The 16,104-nt window shown below is 42.4% G+C and overlaps 1 protein-coding gene across 1 annotated transcript; it reads right to left on the reverse strand.

Annotated features, from left to right (window-relative positions):
- Positions 1-2,009: 2,009 nt before the first annotated feature.
- On the reverse strand, positions 2,010-14,332 carry LOC311243639 (renin-like; the record flags this gene model as incomplete). The annotated part of the gene is made up of 9 exons (XM_084332942.1): positions 2,010-2,171; positions 3,129-3,227; positions 3,575-3,716; positions 4,911-5,033; positions 6,090-6,286; positions 9,289-9,407; positions 9,550-9,673; positions 12,514-12,661; positions 14,256-14,332. The coding sequence occupies 9 exons, from the start codon at positions 14,330-14,332 to the stop codon at positions 2,010-2,012; spliced, it is 1,191 nt and encodes a 396-aa protein (XP_084189068.1).
- Between the last annotated feature and the right edge of the window lie 1,772 nt (positions 14,333-16,104).

Here is a 16,104-nt window from a genome sequence, read left to right on the forward strand (position 1 = left end):
TCAGATGGTCCAAAATTCAGCTGCCCGCCTCCTCACAAACACCCTGTCCCGTGACCACATCACTCCTGTCCTCCACTGGCTCCCGATCAAGGAACTCATAAACTTCAAAATACTACTCCTCACCTTCAAAGCCCTCCATAGCCTGGCCCCCCCCTACCTGACTGACCTCCTTCTCCCCTACCGCCCCACCCGTTCCCTCCGGTCCTCTTCCACTGCTTCCCTCACTGTCCCGTCATCCAAACTAAAAGGTTTTGGTGATCGGGCCTTCTCACGTGCCGCACCCCGACTCTGGAACACCCTCCCTCAGAGACTCTCCCTCACTCGCCACCTTCAAATCCCGTCTCAAAACCCACCTGTTCTCCCTAGCATTTAACCTTCCCTACCCATAACCACCCTCCTCCATCCTGTTGTTATTGTGGCTCTATGTTCCTGTGTATTTCATATTGTTCCCTGTTTCCCCTGTTATTCTATGTTTCTTTTGTTTCTTTTGTTTCTGCCTACTGTTAGCGACTTCGGGTTACTGAGAAGCGCTCTATAAATTAAATGGATTATTATTATTATTACCAACTGTGTCTCAGTGTTTTATCTTAAGCTCAGCTTGAAAGAAGATTCAATTGATTATTTCAAGGACATCATTGACATGTGTTAGTTTGACAACTTAACAAGCTGAGTATCTAGCAGGCTGCGTATCTAGCAGGCTGAGTATCTAGCAGGCTGAGTATCTAGCAAGCTGCGTATCTAGCAGGCTGAGTATCTAGCAAGCTGCCTATCTACTGTAGCAAGCTGAGTATCTAGCAGGCTGCGTATCTAGCAGGCTGAGTTCCTAGCAGGCTGAGTATCTAGCAGGCTGAGTATCTAGCAGGCTGAGTTCCTAGCAAGCTGAGTATCTAGCAGGCTGAGTTCCTAGCAGGATGAGTATCTAGCATGCTGAGTTCCTAGCAAGCTGAGTATCTAGCAGGCTGAGTTCCTAGCAAGCTGAGTATCTAGCAGGCTGAGTTCCTAGCAGGCTGAGTATCTAGCAGGCTGAGTTCCTAGCAAGCTGAGTATCTAGCAGGCTGAGTTCCTAGCAGGATGAGTATCTAGCAGGCTGAGTTCCTAGCAAGCTGAGTATCTAGCAGGCTGAGTTCCTAGCAGGCTGAGTATCTAGCAGGCTGAGTTCCTAGCAAGCTGAGTATCTAGCAGGCTGAGTTCCTAGCAGGATGAGTATCTAGCAGGTTGAGTTCCTAGCAAGCTGAGTATCTAGCAGGCTGAGTTCCTAGCAGGCTGAGTATCTAGCAGGCTGAGTTCCTAGCAAGCTGAGTATCTAGCAGGCTGAGTTCCTAGCAGGATGAGTATCTAGCAGGTTGAGTTCCTAGCAAGCTGAGTATCTAGCAGGCTGAGTTCCTAGCAGGCTGAGTATCTAGCAGGCTGAGTTCCTAGCAAGCTGAGTATCTAGCAGGCTGAGTTCCTAACAGGATGAGTATCTAGCAGGTTGAGTTCCTATCAAGCTGAGTATCTAGCAAGCTGTTTTCCATTTTATATGTGGTGTTTCATCCTCAAATAAAAGCAAATTGGAAATAATATTTCTGCAGCCAGCAATGATTTTGACTCCATTAAACAAGTTTATTCTTGTTACGTCAACAACACAATACAAATACAGAATGGAGTTAATTGGTACTATAACAAAACGCTACTGTATCGTGTCGTCAATATCAGCATGCACAGAGGACATTTGTGATTTCCCAAAAAATGCTTACAAACTTAAACCGCAAAAATAAGAGTTGAAAAGGAAGTCAGTGAGTAAAATAGTGCAACTGGTATAAAATGTCATTCCCATAATTGATGGAGAAAGAGGGATTGGAAAACTGTTGGACAACGATGATGAGTCTACATCCGAATCCTCTTCCCCTTGTAGTGCACCTGTGCATTCCCCACTATCTAATTAGAAGAATGGGATTGGTTTGATTATGAGGGAAGTGTTCATGAAGGCAAGTGAACACAAGCCCAGAGTGTAGGTGGGCGATGTTCTGTCAGACAGCAGTGGCAAAGCCTATGCGATTGTTACGGCGGTCGAACTCAGTGTAGTAGCGGGCAATGAAGTTGGCTCCCAAGATCCAGATAGGTCCTGCAGGGGGCGGCACATCCAAACCCCTGAAGGTGACCGTGCAGACGTCCCCTTCAAACTGGGACTGCTGAGAAACACAGGAACAGTTTGGGTAAAGCCCAGATGCAATCTGAATACCATATAGCCAGGTTATATTCATATATACGGTACATGTTTCAACAATTAAGTTGTCGATTAATTTAAAATAAGCTTATTGGAACTTTCTTTAGATCAATGCCATTCGGGCCATTCGGAGCCTTTATAAGGCTGGTTACTATGACCACACAAATCCACTGTTTATAAAGTCTCATGTTATGAAATTTTATGATTTGGTTTATTATAAAATTATGCAAATAATGTACAGAGCTAAAGCAAAGGTATTCCCGGACGGTGTGCAAAGGTTCTATTGTTGGGGTTAACTTGTGGAACAATCCTGATATATATTTAAGAATGAGTCATTCACTTTTGGTTTTTAAGAAAATGGTTTGTATAGCTATTTTTGAAGATTACAAATGTGAATACATTTTCTTTTTTTGGTATTTTATTTTAGAATACTGTTTTGGAGTCTTCATTTTGTTAAGAATATAGGACAGGCATGTATAAGCATTATAATTCAGTCTGTACCTTTTCAGTCATGCCAAATCAAAGGTTGTTGAATGATTGTGCATTATTGTATTATGTGTGATGATGACTGAACTACTACTACTACTACTACTACTACTACTACTACTACTACTACTACTACTACTACTACTACTACTACTACTACTACTACTACTACTACTACTACTACTACTACTACTACTACTAATGTAAATCAGAACATAGGAAATAGAACACAGGAAATATAATTAAAAATACATCCACCTCTTGTTTAAAGTTAGTCATTGTATCAAAAGCTCAGTCAATCAACTAGAATGAAAACGTCTCCTATCTTTGTTGAGTTTTTGTTTCATGTGATGGGGCTAACTGGTTTACATTTGAATTACAGATTGGGTATTTATATGAGGTAAAAACGTTTTGGCAACGTTTTCATCCTACCTACCCATAAGATGTAGTCCTCCTGAGTGAGTGCATACTCCTGGCCTCCCAGGTGAAAGGTGATGCTTGGTAAGGATTGCACTATATCACAGTTTATTTTGTACTGGAGAAGAGAACAAAACAACCCATTTAGGATCACTTAGTTACAACATGTATTACGGTGGAATAAATTAACCCTTGCACCGAAGAACCATATAACTCAGTTTTTACATTTCTTCGGACAGCCTTGTGTATATTTGCAGTTGTAAAGTAAATTCAAACCACTTGTGTGGATGTGGTATATCGCAATACTCAACCTCTACTGTTTTTAATTATGAATGAAGACAATATTGTTACTTACCATCTTTAGATGATAACGTTTGAAATCAGTGAAAAACTTAAAACAGAGTTATATGGTTTTTTGTCTGCGGCACTATACACATTTTTACAAGGCAATATGTGGCTTGTTACCCCACTCTCATCCATCTGGGCTCCAATGGTCTTCATCAGTGCAGACACAGAGGAGGCGGGGCCTGTGATGTAGGAGGAGCCAGTGTCAATCACTGCAGTGCAGCCCTCCATACAGAACATCATCTCGACGCCCACTGACACACTGGAGGAACAAGAGCAGAGGAAGAGTGAGAGAAGTGCTGTGTGTGTGTGTGTGTGTGTGTGTGTGTGTGTGTGTGTGTGTGTGTGTGTGTGTGTGTGTGTGTGTAGTGTGTGTGTGTGTGTAGGTGTGTGTGTGTGTGTGTGTGTGTGTGTGTGTGTGTGCGTGCGTGTGTGTGTGGGTGTGTGTGTGTGTAGGTGTGTTTGTGTGTGTGTGTGTGTGTGTGTGTGCGTGCGTGCGTGTGTGTGTGTAGGTGTGTGTGTGTGTGAGTGTGCATTCAGGACACAACCTCTGCAGAGGTGCATATCAATAGTTGATGGGAGGCGACACCTGAATTGATACACATAAGGCAGCTGACGCCCATTTGATGAGATGACATCTCTGGGACTGAGCAGATTTTATGTTCTTATTTAATGCATATATTCAGAGTTAATTATATTGTTTACACTGCCTATTTTTTACTTCTACTGTACTATAATTGTATTGCCATAACTGTGTCTATAGTTGAGGAGATAACAGTGGATGAAGTAAAACACAATAGTCACTCTTAAATATTCGCTCATGGCCTAACTTTTACTTAATTCAATTAATTGTAATTAAACTTTCCGGGGGACCCCCTGGGACACACTCAAGGACCCCTGGGGGTCCTCAGACCCTACTTTGACAATCAATGCTGTGATCTAATGGTCACAGAGGTGGTGACGGGGGTGGAGTTTTTTGACCGGTATTACACCCTGCAGCCAAGACACCTTGAGGGCTCATATTGGGTCAGTTTATGATCTTAATAGACAAAAGGGACTGCAGGGGAGTTTGGGATATTAACCCTTGTACTACCATACTACAAAGTGTTAACGTGTTCACTACTACACTATAGGCAGTTAACCGTTTGTAATGTGGTAGTGAAAGGTTAACTTTCTGTAGTGTGATAGTGAAAGGTTAACCTTCTGTAGTGTGGTAGTGAAAGTGTTAACCTTCTATGGTTCTCAGGCGACCATAAGGTCAAGTTGTACTTGGTTGGGAACACTTGTAATCTGGCTTTGAGAGTAAAGCGGAGAATAAAGAAACTTGAATGTCCTTGTCGTTCAGCTGCATGGCAGTACAAAGATGTGGGCACAGACTGTCACACACACACACACGCACACGCACACACACACACACACACTCACACACACACACAGTGTAGACTGAACCCCTCACCCTTTCATGTTGACCTGCCATTTGCCGGTCTCGCTGGTGGTCATGTAGTTGAATGTTCCAGTGTAGTAGTCTGGGTCTGTCCCTCCCAGCACCAGTTCTCCACCTGGAGAGTGCTTTGGGTCCCTGAAGAAACAACAGCCTTCAAACCACAATGTAGAACCAGGATACAGTGTATATTAAATGGCTGCATATCATCAAATGCTGCCACAGAGACTACTTCAGCCCTTCTGTTGTTGGCATTTTGACTTAGACGTTTAGGAGATATTGCTCTCAATTTACATTTTACATTGCGGATAGTTTGGAAATATTCCTCCCCCGTAAGACGATTGTGGCTTGTTATTCAGTCAAACTAACATTACAGCATGGTGAAGGGGTCCTGGTATCCAGCTAAGCTAACTGGAGGGTGTTCAGCTTGCCTAGGCTATATACCTATACAGCTTATCTTATGTAAGGCTTAAGGTGAGATTTTTTTGGGGGGGGGGGGGGGGGGGGGGGGTTATATATTTATTTTTTGGTTAAGCAGACATGTACATCGGGAAAGACTTGGATGCAGACATGGATAAAATGCAACTGTTGATATATTACACAGAAGATAATCAGCTAAATGTGCTTCAGTCATTCAGATGCAGTGGGGGGCTGAAACAATGCCTGGGACTGCACAGACGGGAACATGTCTATGTTCCCCGGGTCCTATGTTCGGCTACCGGGGAACATAGGACCCGGGGAACATAGGGATGACCCCGCACAGACCATCACATTACCTGAGGCAACACCCTCCCAGCTGCCAGATGCGTTCGGTTAGTCAGTGTTTTTTTGTACTATGGATAAATGGCCACTGCCCATAAGATGGATAGGAACAAATGATGAAGTTATGAATCATCATAATTCATTCAGGGGGAACGTTTTAGAACAAATAACACTATTGCCGATTTGCACTTGACGGCGGTCGGGAAAAAAACCATTTGCTGTGTAAACACACATTCAGTAGCATGTGTAGCATAGTGGTGACATCTGAGCTCTACTGAGTTCTCAATGTAACATTAATGTGCATGGACCTCAGGATGAACAGTTGTTTCTTTGACCCTGATGATGATAATGGGGATCTGAATAATCAATCAAATGAACGCTGGTTCAGGTCAGGGGGGTAAGGGGTTAGTTGGCACCGGTTCTTCAACCCACCTGCTGTAGTAGACGGAGAACACCTCTTCCTTTAGGACATGTTGGGACATGATGCGGTCGAACACCGGAGTGATTCCATCAATGGCCACGTTGGGGTAACCCATCCCCAGGACGCCGTCAAACTTAGCAAAGATGAAGGGCATGGCGGAGAGGGAGGTGGCTTCAGCAAACACCTGAACCACAGGGATACCACCAACCTAGGGACGCAGAAGGTGCTGAAAGGTCAAAGGAATGTAGCTTGTTGGGGGTGGAGAGCCATGGTGAGAACATGGTTTATTATACATTCTGTCAAATCATGTATTCATCATCACAACAAACAACAACCACCATTGCCACAACAACAACAACCATCACCACAACAACCACAACAACAACAACAAAAACAACAACAACCATCACCACCACAACAACAACAACAAGAACTATCACCACTACAGCAACAACAACTAGAATGGGTGCTCATTGAAGCTCATTATGTCCACATGTTATAGTGGGTCATCATAAATAGTTCCACCCAATGAATGAAGGACGTATGACATGTACACATACGTTTTATGTTGTCTCTTGTGGCCTTTTGATTTGAAGCTAGAGTCCCTCTTTAGAATTGATCGTTTTAAAGAAAGAAATGGACACCTTCTTGACATGTAGTTTAATATTGCCTGTTTGCATGATGTTTTCTTTTTAGTATCTGTCTGCTCTCACTATCTTGTTTGTTTTAAAATGTCTTGGCCAGCGTCCACTTGAAAAAGAGGTGGAAATATCAATGTGATTACCCTGGTTAAACAACATCAATGTGATTACCCTGGTTACATATCAATGTGGTTACGCTGGTTACGTATCAATGTTATTACCCTGGTTAAATATCAATGTGATTGTCCTGGTTAGCTACATATCAATGTGGTTACCCTGCATGGTTACATATCAATGTGGTTACCCTGGTTACATATCAATGTGGTTACCCTGGTTACATATTAATGTGGTTACCCTGGTTAAATAAAGGATACAAAGAAAAGCACATCAATATTTCAAGCCCATGCATATCTTGTGTCTTACCTATTTTATTTTTCTATGTTTATTTTTTTCTATGCCTATTTTTTATTATTGTATTTTGCACAATCAATGCGGGCATGACCACCCGCATTTCACTGTATGCCCTGGTATGTATGTGACAAAATAAACATCTTGATTCTTGATTCATCAAAACGCAACTCAGTGTAACTGGGTTTAAAGTAAACACATGGAAAGAGACAATAAACCACACAATTATAACATCTGCAACACTTAACAACTAAAACCACACATTTTGCTGCAAGCCCAAACCATGCTGGGACGGAGGGAGTGGCCAACTGTCTAGTATTGCAATGTCTCTGTGCTGACCCTGATACCTGTATGTCATGTATGTCCCTATGCCATACATGTCATGATGTCATATATGTTGTGTATGTCCTAAAGTGATTGATTGATTTGATTGATTGATTGAAAACTTTATTAACAGATTGCAGAATGGGTACAATACAGTACGGCTCAATACACACAATTGTTAAGGGGATGCAGACCAGAGAAAGACTTTCGTCTTGTTTACATCAGGGTCCCCCATTTTCAATTCATCAGGACATATATGACATACATGACATACAGATAGACAGTACTGCTACATCTATACATTTATGACATACCAGATTTGCAAATACAGTACTGTTTGTGATACAAAAAGAGTCCAGAAAAGAGTATATACATTTGACGTAAAAACTGTACATTGTGGGGAGGTTGGGTAGGTGGGGTGGGTGGGGGGGGGGCTGTACATTGGAGGTGGTTCATGGGTGGGGTGGGGGGGTTGGAGGAGGGGTGGGTGGGGAACACTGTACAACTGTACAAGCAAAACTGTACATTGGAATATTGACAAAACCATACTTGGTCATTTACTGTACATTGGAGGGGGTTGGGTTAGGACATTTATTGTTACATACAATTGCAGTCTCCTGTAGGTGTTCTTTGAGAGTGGTTTTGAAAGTGGGTAGTGATTCACATTCCTTTACAGCTTTGGGTAGGGCGTTCCACATTGATGTGGCATAATTGCGAAACGTGTTTAGTCCCTTGTTTGAGCCGAATCTGGGTTTAACATGATTTGTGGAGCTCCCTCTGGTGTTGTGATCGTGGTATTCACTGACCTTTGGGAAGTATTTTGACATGTACATGGGTACCTTGGTCGTGTAGTGTATCTTGTAGACCAGACCCATTGCAAGTTGCTGTACTCTGTCGTCTACTCTAAGCCATCCTAGGTTGTCAAAGTGGGCAGGGGTGAGGTGGGTTCTAGGAGTACGGTCAAGCAGTAGTCTGACCAGTTTGTTTTGAGATGTTTGTAATTTTGTTTTTAGCGCCTTTGAGGTGCTTTGGTACCATGCGTCGTAGTACCCTTGAATGAGTGCTCCTGCCAGAGTCTTCAGAGTATTCTTGTTTACCAGAGAGGAGATCCGGTACAAGAATCGAGTTCGTTGGTTGACTTTTTTTATTACATTGGATGCCATTTTGTCACAGGAAAGATTAGCCTCTAGGATGGAACCCAGGTAGGTAATTTCATCTTTCCTTGTGACAATATTGTCACCCACTGTAACTGAGAAGCCGTCGGTCATGCTGAGTTTGTTATTTGAACCGAAGAGAATGGACTCTGTTTTGCCCATGTGTAATGATAGTTTAATTGTTATCAGCGAGCCATATGCAGATTTTGCCTAGTTCCGAGCTGAGGGTTTTTTCAACCTGTAACTTGTTCTTGTCAGAGACCAGCAGGGCTGAGTCGTCTGCGAACAAGAACAAGTTGTCATTTTGAAATGTCACTATGAATTGAAAATGGGGGACCCTGATGTAAACAAGACAAACGTCTTTCTCTGGTCTGCATCCCTTTAACAATTGTGTGTATTGAGCCGTACTGTATTGTACCCATTCTGCAATCTGTTAAATAAAGTTTTCATTCATTCATTGTTCACACCCCCTGCAGTGGTCTCGGTGGCAGCATTTGAAGCTGTTGTTGTCGCCCTCTGGTGGTAAAAAGGTGAACTAAACCAATGACTACATGAAAGTCAATGGAAAATGCAGTAAATTAATTCCTCCTGCTCCGCCTACCGTGGTGGACATAAATAACAACAACCACAACAACAACAACAACAAACCCCTCGTTGGAAAAGGTCCTTAATTTCAAACTCACCACAACTACATCCTCACTCAGAAATCCCCGAACATTCCCAGAAGCGTACTGGATGGAAAACCCCGTCCCGTTGTCAATGTGAGTCCGAGATTTGGAGGCATCGTACCTGTTGTGAGTGACTGAGACGTTCAAAATTCACTTGAGTCGTAAATATCACATTGTATCTGGGAAAACATATTGTGCGACTTTGAATTTTTGTCTGTATGATTGTGCGTGTGTGTGTGTGTGTGTGTGTGTGTGTGTGTGTGCGCGCGTGCTCACAGCAGGCGGTAGAGAAAGGTGAGCAGCTTTGCGACGGCACCCACAGGTTAGCAGAGCCCGTATCAAACACCACGTTAAACATCTGGGGAGGAGAGCCGATACAGATCTCCCCAAAGTACTGCGTCTGACATGGAGAAACAAAAAACGTTTTAATATTAATACACAACACAGGTCTGATTTTCATATATATATAATGCACCAATTTCATCAATGACTAAACTGAGGAAAACAAAAACAAACCACGTGAAAATTACTCAATAATCAACTAGGCTGCAGTAAAAAAAAAAAACATAAACATAAAGACGGACAACACGCTCATCACAGACAAGCTGGATGTAGGCAATTACATTTTCTTCACAAACATAGACGACTTCAAACTGGAAATGGTAACAATTGATGAGGTACTCAAAAAACTGAGCGCCCTCCAACCTAACATCCCCTCCAAATTCCTCAGAGACTCAGCAGCTGCCATCACCCCAGTCATCACTATCTTGGGCTACCAAATGTGCTACAACAGTTCTTTATGCAGATGATTCAACATTGTATTACGCGGCACCATCATGCAATGTACTTAATGAAGTTTTGAGTAGAGAACTTAAAGTTGTGCATGACTGGGTAGTATCTGTATGTAATAGACTTGTCCTTAATATCTCCAAGACTAAATGTATTGTGCTGGGAACAAGGCACAGGTTATCTACAAATCCAAAGCTTAATTTAAACTTGTGTAATTCAGCAGTTCAACAAGTTGAAAGTACTAAACTCCTTGGAGTGATGCTGGATTGCACTCTGTCTTGGTCTCAGCATATTAATTATATTGTTTTAAAAATGGGAAGAGCAATTGGTATTTCCAGGAAATGTGCTTCTTTTGTTGCCCGTCCCCTTTTATGTCAGATAGTGAAAAGTTTAGTTTTATGTCATCTTGACTATTGCTCTGCGATGTGGTCATCTGCTGCCAGTGGTGACCTTAGGAAGCTCCAGGTGGTCCAGAACAGGGCAGCACGGTTGGTACTGGGCTGCTCACTAAGGTCTAATGTGAGCCGTATGCATGCCCGCCTCTCTTGGCTTAACGTTGAAAATAGATTGTCTTTTAATATACTTGTGCTGTTCAAGTTGGTCATGAGCAGTAAGACTCCTGTTTTTATACATAATCAGATTGTTTTTAGTAATACTGTGCACAAGCATTACACTAGAGGTTCCAGTAGTGGGCAGCTTGAATTGCCAGGTCCTAGAACCAGCGCTCTGGGGAGATCTTTTATTTTTAGAGCATTAACTCTGTGGAATGGCCTGCCTCGGAACCTCTGCTGCATTTACAGTAGATTCACTTTTAAAAAGAATCTTAAATTGTTTTAAATTGTTTTTAACACTGTAAAGTAATTTTTTGTTTTTGTTTTACACTAATGTAATTTTAGCTATATTAATTGTTACAGTAGGTTCATTATGCATTGTGTGTACTGACTTTTAATAATTTTGTTTTTTGCAATAGTGATTGTTTTTGTGTGTTTTTTTGTGTGTGGACCCCAGGAAGACTAGCTGGTTGCTATCGCACCAGCTAATGGGGATCCCTAATAAAATAAAATCAAATCAAATCAAATCACACACATAATAAACCTCTCCATAAAACAGGGACACGTCCCCACCGTATGTATATTTCTCTCCCACCAACCCACCCCCTCCTAATGTACAGTCTCCTCCCCACTGTATGTATATATTCTCTCCCCACCGTATGTATATTTCTCTCCCACCCACCCACCCACCCCCTCCTAATGTACAGTCCCCTCCCCATCATATGTATATACTCTGTCAGGATCTATGGGTAACAGTACTGTATATTTGCATATTGTATATGTCACAAATGTAACAGTACTATATACCTGTATGTCATGTATGTCCCTATGCCATAAATGTCATGATGTCATGTATGTTGTGTATGTCATAAATGTCACTATGAATTGAAAATGGGGGACCCTGATGTAAACAAGACAAACGTCTTTCTCTGGTCTGCATCCCCTTAATAATTGTGTGTATTGAGCCGTACTGTATTGTACCCATTCTGCAATCTGTTAAATAAAGTTTTCATTCATTCATTCATTCATTCATTCATTCATTCATTCATTCATTCATTCATTCATTCATTCATTCATTCATTCATTCATTCATTCCAAGTTTCATTTAGGGAGACATGAGACATTTTAAAACGACTCATTTATGCAACGAGATGTGAGGAATCGACTGAAATGTTCTTCTTTTGTTGTTTTCAGCAGATACATTATGTGTTTATTGAAACACTTCCTTGAACATCTGGAAAAGGTTATTCTAAGTTAACTTAAATTACTATGAAACGTTCATAATGTGTAGACGAATAGGGTTTTCTTTACCGTGACATTTACCTTCTTCCTCAGAAGCATCACTGGAGTTCACCGTCGAAACGTCAAGGTAAAGAAAATCCTACTAGTTACACATGAATGTTTTATAGTAGCTGACAGTTGGAATTGTAGATGAAAAACAATCTTTCTGTAACTTTCGTAGCCCAATGTATTTATCAACAGTGGCCTATATTAACCCTTCTCGGTTTCATAATGTTTATAAAACTCATGTCCAAGAGGTCTGTCAATCAGCATCAGAATTAAACTTAATTTTTTCTTCTCTAGTATGACAACCATTTTGTTTACAGATGGTATCTCAGATTGAGCCTTTAAAGAATATGATATTTAAATATATATACGTTTTTTCCCCCTTAATACCCTTTCACTGCCACACGACAGCCGGTTAACCCTTTCACTGTGACAATACAGAAGGTTAGCCCTTTACTATCACACAACCGTGATAGTAAATGATGCTAATGATGGAGCATCGCCGTCGGTTGTGTGATAGTAAAGGGCTAACCTTCTGTCGTGTGGCAGTGAAAGGGTTAATTCTCATACGGATCACACAGGTCATAAAGGTCATGAAGTATTAGTGTCTCACGTCCAGGTAGTTGATTAAGGGCGTGGGAGCCGTCCCGTTGCTCGGGTCGTCTCCGCTCCTCTGGGCCAGTTCGGCCAACACGTGGTCGGGTGAAACGCCCATCTCCACCAGAGTCTCCCTGATGGACGGCATCTTCCTGAGGGTGACCCTGGAGACAAAGCAGACGCAGGATGAAGCACCTCCCCCGGTGGGTAGCAGTCAGTGTGCAGAAGAAGTGTTACGAGTCAGGGGATACAGTACTCTGGGAGATGTTGATTGATTGATTGATTGATTGATTGATTGAAAACTTTAATTAACAGATTGCAGAATGGGTACAATACAGTACAGATCAATACACACAATTGTTAAGGGGGTGCAGACCAGAGAAAGACTTTCGTCTTCTTTACATCAGGGTCCCCTTTATTTTCAATTCATAATGACATTTATGACATACACAATATACAGATATACAAATCGAATCTAATCATCTAATCTAAACTAATCATGACATTTATGACATACATGACATACAGATATGCAGTACTGTTACATTTGTGACATACAAGATATGCAAATATACAGTACTGTTAAACAGAGATCCTAACAATAAATATATACATACGAGGGGGAGGGAACTGTACATTAGGAGGGGGTGGGTGGGTTCAGACATTTACGGGGGCCAGTTTCGAATTGCAGCCTCCCGTAGGTGCTCTTTGAGAGTGGTTTTGAAGGTGGGTAGGGATTCAATCTTTTTTTACGGCTGTGGGTAGGGCGTTCCACATTGATGTGGCATAATTGTTTTAGGAGAAACAGTAGTCTGACCAGTTTGTTTTGTGATGTTTGTAATCTTGTTTTTAGTGCCTTTGAGGTGCTTTGGTACCATGAGGTGCAAGCATAGTCGTAGTACCCTTGAATGAGTGCCAGAGTCTTCAGGGTATTCTTGTTTACCAGAGAGGAGATCCGATACAAGAATCTTGTTCTTTGGTTGACTTTTTTGATTACATTGGATGCCATTTCGTCACAGGAAAGATTTTCCTCTAGGATGGAACCCAGGTATGTAATTTCATCTTTCCTTGTGACAATATTGTCACCCACTGTAACTGAGAAGCCGTTGGTTTTGCTGAGTTTGTTATTTGATCCGAAGAGAATGGACTCTGTTTTGCCCATGTGTAATGATAATTTGTTATCAGCGAGCCATATGCAGATTCTGCCGAGTTCTGAGCTGAGGGTTTGTTCAACCTGTAACTTGTTCTTGTCAGAGACCAGCAGGGCTGAGTCGTCTGCGAACAGGAACAAGTTCCAGTCACAAGCTGATGACATTGCATTTGCATAAATTAGGAACAGTAATGGTCCTAGTATGCTTCCTTGTGGAACACCACAGCTCACTGTGAGGGGGGGTATCTTCATTTTCTCCTGCTGAGAATCTGACAATAATAAACTATTCCACCATCGTCCCAGAACCAACATTATTTTTGCAACATTATACAAAAAAAGTGTCCAATTTATAAAAGGACAACTTTTTTCTTTCTTTCAAAAAAGGTTATCAAAGAGTTGACATGTGAATAAAACACATATTTTAACTTTTATGAACACAAACATGTGGGGTTCCTCTGTGGGCGCAGCTAAAGCAATCATGTTGCACAGCAGACCCTTCTATTCAGATAGCGATGGATCAACACAGTTTGGGTTCTTTCTCCACCCGTAACCTTTATATCATCACGGCAGACGCGCTAGCGCTATATATGGACAAAGAAAATTCTTACCGTCGCAAAGCATGCCCGATGGTGGTCGTCAGTGACAGTACAACCACATACATCCAGTAGTTCATCAACTGGGCCATGGAGATCTTCTGTGATGACAGGCGGGGAAAAGCAGCAGGTTATACACGGTGAACGAGCGGAGCAAGTTATATACAGTAGAGGTTTTCACACCAAGTCACGTTATCTCTCTGCGCTTTTACGAGTAGGTGAACGCTTCTCCTCTCTCTCTCTCTCCAGCAGCTCTCTTCTTGTACTCTTTTATACCTTCATGGGCCACTGCCTGTGTGACTGGGAGCTCTCCTAGAAGTGACCACCAAAAACAAGCCCCCCCTCTCGTTTTGGTCTCACAACCCCTTCCCTGATAAACTGGTCCCAGAGAGAGGTTTTGACCTTTGATCTCTAAAAGAAAAAAAGAGTCTTGGAGACAGAAAGCAAGTGGTCCTTGAGAAGGTTGGCTATACTGAGCAGCACCCTGAGCTGCAGGTCTGTGAGAGGCTGTACAGGAACAGAACGGGTGCTTTACTACCCCAGAGGTTTCTGAGGACAGACTTACTATATTTACATTTACATTTTGTCATTTAGCCGAACGCTTTTACCCAAAGCGACTTACAAGTTCTACACAACAAGTCAGCAGGAAGGGTGCAACTCTTTCAGCTGAGTGACAACGTTCATCACACAGTGTTGAAACTCGGGCCCTGCGGTGTTGAGTGCATAGTATAGCAGAGACATATTATAGTAGGTAGTAATATAGACATGGAAGATTAATTAGTGGAAGACATGAATTGATAGTAGCATTGATAGCATGATAGTAGAAGACGGTACAAAGGTTATTTGATCAAATAAAATTCTCATCATTTCAGATATTGATTGAAGAAGTGTGCTTTTAGTTGACGGCGAAAGATTGGTCGGGTTTCAGCTGTCCTAACTGGTGGGAAGTTCGTTCCTCCATTGTGGAACTACTACTTTGACGGCCTCTTGTTTTGTCTTGTCTGTGAGCCCACCGTTCCCACAGCCACACATCCCTTATCTGGAGCATATCTGTTTTCCCGGGGCTGCCCCCCCCCCCCCCCACACACACACACACACACACACACACACACACACACACACACACACACACACACACACACACACACACACACACGCACACACACACACACACACACACACACACACACACACACACACACACACACACACACACACACACACACACACACACACACACACACACACACACATTCATTCATTCAATTCCATCTTCAACCAAAGACTCGGTTGTCCGCCTCCATGAATCATTTACTAAAGCTTGACACCATTATTCCACATCAATTAAGAATCCATAATACACTTTAGACTCAATCAGATAATCTTTTATGGCCTCATATTTTGTCTCGTCCACGAGCCAAGCTTTCCCACGGCCACGCGGCCCTTTGGCGTATCTGTGGAGCATCTGTCAACACGCTCCTGGGAGCCACCTCTTCTCATGCGAAGCAGCAGAGCTAACTCACACTTCACCCTCACTCAGTATTGATTCTCATGTAAGCACTCAGTACACTAAACCATGGGGACAAGATAACACCTGTCTCTAAAATGTAATTATTATTTCATTCCATATCCCAGACAGAAGTACTTGTGTAAGGGTATTCAGTTCTCGGTTGGGAGGGGGAGGCTTGGCAGAGATTCAGTTCTTCATAGCTCTCGCTGAGGTCTATAGGGTAACCGAGGTCTTAGCCCTAATCTCTTTCTGTTGGCTGCATATTGTCCATATAGCTCAGAAAGGATTCCCACAGTATCTGTCCTGTCAGGATGGGGGTCATACGTTGCCGTGGTACTGTACTGACCACCCAGT

This window comes from Notolepis coatsorum, assembly GCF_963971535.1.
Source record: "Notolepis coatsorum genome assembly, chromosome: 17".
NCBI lineage: Eukaryota > Metazoa > Chordata > Actinopteri > Aulopiformes > Paralepididae > Notolepis > Notolepis coatsorum.